Genomic DNA, 7,321 nt, shown 5'->3' on the forward strand with positions numbered 1-7,321 from the left:
TCGCGACGGGATTTCCCGTCGTTAATAGTACAATTTCTTGTAGCGTTCGGGGCGAGTTCTGAGTGGTTAGGTTCTAGTCCCCTCCCAATTGTTGTTGCGGGGGATCGAACACGAGTCCTCCCTAACAAGTTCAGCCTCAATCACCACTGAACCAACAAGCAATTGGTTTATACTCATTTATTACATGCATGATACTATACGTACAGATTTAATTGTATGAACAAGTCTAGCTTATTGGTCTATGTATGCTGATATGCATGGACTGATCTGATGAGGTATCTGAATGTACTTTGAACAGAGAACAAGCTAAGAAAGAGGAGAATAGTGTTTGCTAAAAATAGTAAGAAGTTTAGGCATTTTACAAGTGTGCTAAATATAGAAAGGCCATCATGCCACTGACTGACAATCAGACATATCGTTGGGAACATGCGAATATTACATTTTTATTATTTTTACATAAATAAATAAATTTATATCTGAAAATATAACATGAAGTTGCACAATAATAATTGGTCCTTTTTTATTTGTTTTGTTGTGTAGTACTCCATCCGTCCCGGAATACTTGACCTGTTTTTCTTATCGGGCCGTCTCTTAATACTTGACCTGTTTCTAAAAATGGAAATATTCTAACAATATTATATTATTTCTCACTCCACCCCTATTAACCCACCTACCCCCTACTCCATACAAAAAATAATTAAAAATTCAACCCCTACTCTCCCCCAACCCCACCTCTTAACCCACCTCCCACTAACTACATTAAAATAATACCCCACTATCAACTACTACCTATTAAATTAAATAAGTCAATTCAAGTCCCTTAAACTCTGTGCCGGTCAAACTGGGTTGAGTATTCCGGGACGGAGGGAGTAATTAAAAATGTAAAATGGTTGGGTCATGAAAAAAAAAATTAAATTTTACGTGGTGATATGATGTTTCAGATATTGGGAAGCTCGACAACTGTCCCATGAAATCATTCATTTGACGAAAGCATAATAAAAGACTAAAAGTAAGTTTACTTCTAACTTCTAAGTGCAATATATAGCCTTTGTAGTTTGTACTCTTTTTTGGAGTTTACTCCACTTTAATTTTTAGTGGACATGTTTTTACTACCATCAACCATGTTGTACGTATTCCATTTATCCATTAGTATGGAAGTTAAACAAGAAACTTAATTATAGGTCTCAGATTCAAGTCGATATTATGTATTAGTGTATGTGATGTAACTGCGCAAGTATGATGAGAAAAGGGCATTACGTACATTTTCATTCAATCAAATATATAGATCGATTAAGTAGATGCGTTGTGAAGAAATATTTAAGTGCGTACACATACTCATAGTATATTAGAAAATGTGTAAAATATTATTTATGAACATGTACGTTTATATTATTGGTAGAAACATAAACGCGTGCTAATTTAAATAATGAACATGGAAGTGTATTGAAGAGAACTTGCTAACCTAGCTAAGTGAATTGAAATAACATTCAATTCGTGTGTAACTTGTTCTATCCTAAGCTACTTTGTAAATTTAATTTGCATCGATCATATGTTCTTGTTCGCAATTTATCAATCATGTTCCTTTGTCATAATTAATTATCGATCTGTATGTTTTGTTAATTTGTGTCATTTTGAGCATAGGTTTAATTTAATAGTCATCAAAGAGTCTTTCCATATCATTTCGAGTTAGATGTGTACGTATTGATGGACATGAGATCACCTATGTCACCACGGTGCCCTCAGTGGGATCCTTGACCCCACTTGATTTTTTTTTTTTTTTTTTTTTATAGTTAAAATTTCAATTTTTTTTTTAAAAATAAATAATTTTAGTGAAAGTTTCATCAATTTTTAAATAGTGACCCCACTATCTCAAAATTCTGGATCCGCTACTGTATGTCACTTTGACTTCATCTACCCTTTTCAACTATATGGATGGAAGGTTTCAATGATTCTTTGTCACGTTTTGTTTAATTTTGATAGAATATGAGCTGAGATTTCTTAATTAAGTTATATGAAGTATGTCATGAAGAATGAAGTATATATGATATGTTGTACGAAGTATTTGGTAGCTTATAATCCATATAAAATTAGACTTGTTAAATTGATATATTCTGAAAATAATCCAAAGTTGTCAATTACATAGTATAAGTTGATACGAACAAGCATATACGTACTTGTACAATTGTATATATTTACTTTAAAGTTTTGAGTAATATATGCACCAATTTTGCTATGCATTTTCCCAAGTACTTAAAATTTAAGTTACTTTTTTTTTTGAGGGGAAACTTAGCATGAAATTAGAGATATCCCCTATGATATAGAAAATACTAATTAAATTTGCTCCTTTTTTTTTTGGTGTTAGCACCAGGTTCACTCTTATGGTTAATCCGAATTTGGGGCAAGTTCTTGGTGGATAGGTTCCAGTCCCCTACCAATTGTTGCTGCGGGGGATCAAGCACGGGTCCTCCCTACCAAATTTGCTCCTTAATAGTTGCATTTGTCATTCCATCATTGACATGTCTAGCACTTAATTTAATTACAAGTATTAAACAACACTTTCCGAAAACATGAATTAATCCTTTTTTTTAAGGAAAAAACCTTAATTATTATTAATCCTGGAACGGAGAGATATATATTTTCAGAAACATGATTATTACAAGTATAAAACAACATTATTTTCCCAATATATGCTTATAAAACATGATTAATTATGAGTTAGTTATGTAACCTAATCTAGTGATATATATAACTCCAAATAAAACAGATGTAAGGCATATGAACAGTATGAGAAGAATTGTATCACCAATATATGCTCAATCTCTTTTCCCAATGAAAGTGATGAGCTAAGCTAGATTTTGCCACCAATGAATACTCTCATCATTTCACTTATATATGCTCATGTGCATCATTTCATGACTTCACACTATTATTACTTCTGCTCGATCTTGCACTCATATTGTACTATTCTTACACACGAGGTACTAATTTAATCACCTACTAAATTAACAAACTACGTAATTAATACTACAAAATTATGCATCAATTAGAGATGGATTTTGAGACGGATACAATAAACGTCTCAAACTTGAGACGGATACAATAAACGTCTCAAACTTGAGACAGATACAATAAAATTTTGTCTCTAAATTAAAATTGAGATGAAATTTCAAAAAATCCGTCTCAAATTGGTAATGAATTTGCAAAAATTCCATCTCAATTTTATTTGACCTATTTCTGTCTCAAATCCGTCTCTAAGCATCATTTTGAGACGGATTTAGACTATATAGAGACGAAATTCCCCGTCTCTATAAAATGATTATTTTGTAGTTTAATCATCAAATTTACTAATAGCTTTTCATAATACATTCAAATAAACCAAAATATATCATGATCGAGTTCTAATATAAATTCAATCTCATTTCATAACATTTATAAGCTACTCATTAGTAGATTACGATCGATGAGAATTACATACAATAATGTTTATGTAAATAATGAAGTAAAAATCTAAGTACCATTAATACACCTTCAAATTACCTCATTTTAAAAAAACAAATCACATAATTAGCAATAACCATCAAATTATTTTAATACTGTTTGATAATACATTCAAATAAACCACAATATATCATGATCGATCTACGATCGTTCAATAATGTTTATGTAAATAATGGAGTAAAAACTTAATTATCTCAAATATATTTCCCCATACCTGAAAATAATTGAAAAGTGCCATACTTCATAAAAGTTGTTGCAGAAAAGGCAAAGACAAAACAAAAGCAAGAAACTCCATAAACTTTTCCTTCATCACTATCTTTGGGAAACAAATAGATCAATCACACATTGTAGCATAAAAGCTTGTAGCTTCCATATATAGATCGAGTGAGAAGATAGCTAGCTAACCTTACATGTAACGTTGTTACAAGTTTACAACAACGAATTCGATTATACTTTAGCTCACTCATCAAACTAGCTTAGCCAATTAAGCTAAGCTTAATTAGCTACTAATTATAATTAAATTCCGAGGCGAAGCTCCAAATCTAAATCTTCCTTTGCTTCTCCAAGACATAACTCCAAGTCCAACATCACAACTTCCTTGGTAGTAGTAGTAGTAGTAGTAATACTATCTGAAACCCTAATTTCTTGATCTTGTTCATCAACTTTAGATTGATGAGAAACATATTTCCATTTTCCATCTTTTGAAGGTGGTGGGATTGAAGAGAGAGATAGCGAAACCAAGGAGTATTGTTGCCCATAGAAGTTGTTGTTGTTGTTGGTGTTGTTGGTTGGGGAAGAAGAAGTAGTTGAGTAGCTAATTATAGGGTTAGGGTTAGGGTTAGGGTTAAGGTTAGGATTGTTATTAGGGCTAGGGTTGGAAATAGGGTTGATATTAGGGTTAGGGTTAGGGTTTTGATCAGAATTGTCATTAGACAATAATGGGTTGTTATTAAGAGAAAGATCTCTTAATCTTGCCCTATCTCTCCTATGAATGTTCATATGACCTCCAAGAGCTTGAGCTGACCTAAACTCTCTTTGACAAAAGTTGCATGAGTAGTACCTTGGAGGCCATGGATATCCATAAGGGTAATCTTTGTCAAACTTCAAATTATTATTCTCACTAATTTCCCAATTATCTTTCATTTTTTTACTACTACCATTACCCAAAAGTGCCCTTTCCATAGCCACAATTAAATGGTTGAATTGAATTTGATCTTGAGAATAGGGTTTAGGGCTTGAGAATGGTTGTTGTCGGGCCGGCCCGGCCCGTGGAAGGAAGGATGAAGAAAGAAAGAAAGAAAGAAAGAAAGAAAGAGTTTATGAAACCATTGAAGAAGAAGAAGGTATGGGGGGAGTGTGTGTGAGTGAGTGTTTGGTGGGAAATGATTATAAGAAGGAAGGAAGAAAGAGAAAGGGTTTGTTGTTTGTTATTAGAAAAGTTGAAAGATTGTTGGTATAGTAATTTAGACTAGTTATATAAGAAATATATATATTTTTAAGAGATATTTAATTTTTTATTTATGAATGTAGGTAATTATAATTACCTGAAATTAGCTGTCAAAAAAAAAAAAAATTACCTGAAATTTTCTGCTACTATATCAAGCATATTGCTTAATCAATGTAAGTGGAGACTTAGGTTGCCAGGTGGTTCCTTTTTGCAGAAATAAGGAGAGAAAGAGAAAAATATGTTTATTAAATTTAACTTCTCTTTAATATAGCCATATAGGTAGATGTGTAGTGTAGATGTACGGGTTAACGAGCCGAGTTGAGCCGAGTATGTCTTAGTGAAACTAACTAATTAACGAGTTAGTTAGCAACTTAATTAGCACCTTAATTATGTGCATGTCAAGTTAGTAGATAGTACCAGAAATACTCAAATCAGTTGAGGTAACAGTAGTTTTGGTGCTTAATTAATTACGTGAACTATGTTTGGTTTGGACAATGTGACACCAAATTACGTAATAGGGAAAAGGGATATATGTATTAATTAACAACAATTGAAGATGAAATTGGTGGCTAATTTAGTGACTAATTTAGTGACCGCTAAAAAAGGCAGTCACTAATTTAGTGACCGCTAAAAAAGGCAGTCACTAATTTAGTGACCGCCAAAGCGGTCGCTAATTTAGTGACCGTCATGGCGGTCGCTAAATTAGCGACTGCAATAGCGGTCACTAATTTAGTGACTGCATTGGCGGTCACTAATTTAGTGACTGCTTAGGTGGCGGTCGCTAATTCTGTCGGTAAATTTTAGCGACCGCCTTCCAGTTGGAGTTTCCTAAATTACCGTCCAGGTGAAAACTGACCGCTTTTTTGCGACCGCTGGCGGTCGCAAAATCTTTTACCAACCGTTTTTCGCGTTTTACCAACCAATTTTAGCGGTTGGTAATTAATCAATTTCTTGTAGTGTGGGTGGAAAGAAAAAAAATAAGGATTTTGGAGAAAATCGTTTTGTTGGTTTCAATGGCTATCATTTTGTAGAAGTTTACGGAAGGTAACAATCAGAAATCACAGATTCTTATTTATAGGTGGTGTACAATAAATATTGTATATAAAAATTAATTTGAAATACTTAAAAGTTAACCACATATATGTAAAAGTTAACTACTTCCTCTATCCAATAATACTTAACCTGTTTTGACCGAATACGCTTGACAATGCACAATTTTGGCCACCAATTTCTTTAACTACATATTATAAAAACTTATAAAAATATTGATATTTTGAAAATATATATTAAGATGAAGCCAACAATATATTATATACTAACATTTGTTTTCATATACTAGAAATAAAATAGGGTCAAAGTGAATTATGTAATTAGTGCAAAAAGTCAAACCGGGTCGAGTATTAAGGGAAAGAGGGAATATTTATTATGATAAATTTTTTCATTACAATAAAATTATTTTATCAAAATCACTAATAATGTACTTTAAAGTTAATCATTTAACCCTTGAAAATGTTTATCTATTAACTCTTTTTTTTATATATAATTTATAAGTTAATCAAAACATATTAAAGTAAAAAAAAAAATTATTAGGTAAAAGTTATAAAAAAATTGGGTAAAAGTTAGAGCTGATAGACGTGTTGTGTCGGGTCGTGTTCGTGTCGAATATAAACGGGTTGGAAAACCTCAACGCTAACCCAACCCATTTAATAGACGTGGTGTGTCGTGTTGACACATTTAACTAATCGTGTCGGAAACTCTTGACACTAACCCGTTTTTTTCGTGTTTGTATCGTGTTGTCTATAAAATTGGCTCCATTATAAGGTTTATAACACCTACATTAAATTATTCGTAGTTTTTTCTTAAGCTGTTTAAGCCGCGTGTTGAAAAATCTCAACACTAACCCAACCCATTTAATTAAACGTGTCGTGTGGTGCTTACTCGTTTAATTAAACTAAACCTTGACACTAACCCGTTTTTTTCGTGTCCGATTCGTGTTGTGTCAGATTTGACTAGCTCTAGTTTACAGGGTAATTAACTAAACTTGAAAAAATGGTAATAAAGCTATTAACGGCGTAACACCTTAACCTTATGTGCTAATTATAAATTTAACCTAAAAAGGCTTGGTGACCAAAAAAATAATCTTGGAAAAATTTACCCCAAATTAACTTGAGGCAAGAGGCCGCTATGTTCTATGTACAGAAAAGGCCAAACAGACAGTAGTGGCAGAGGAATCGATCACTAGTTCACTACCCATCTACCATGCATTCTTCTTCATATGTACTCGTTATACCATTTTCTCGTCCCGGGATACCGGAATAAATGGTGGTATTCCGATGGTCGAGGAATACCAACCATGGTACCTAACTCCTGAAAATT

The 7,321-nt window shown here is 32.7% G+C and overlaps 1 protein-coding gene across 1 annotated transcript; it reads right to left on the reverse strand.

Annotated features, from left to right (window-relative positions):
- Nucleotides 1–3,785: 3,785 nt before the first annotated feature.
- LOC110782384 (transcriptional regulator SUPERMAN-like) lies at nt 3,786–4,936 on the reverse strand. The gene has a single exon (XM_021986527.2). The coding sequence runs from the start codon at nt 4,678–4,680 to the stop codon at nt 4,015–4,017; it is 666 nt and encodes a 221-aa protein (XP_021842219.2). The 5' UTR covers nt 4,681–4,936; the 3' UTR covers nt 3,786–4,014.
- Between the last annotated feature and the right edge of the window lie 2,385 nt (nt 4,937–7,321).

The sequence above is a fragment of the Spinacia oleracea genome, chromosome 5, assembly GCF_020520425.1.
Source record: "Spinacia oleracea cultivar Varoflay chromosome 5, BTI_SOV_V1, whole genome shotgun sequence".
NCBI lineage: Eukaryota > Viridiplantae > Streptophyta > Magnoliopsida > Caryophyllales > Amaranthaceae > Spinacia > Spinacia oleracea.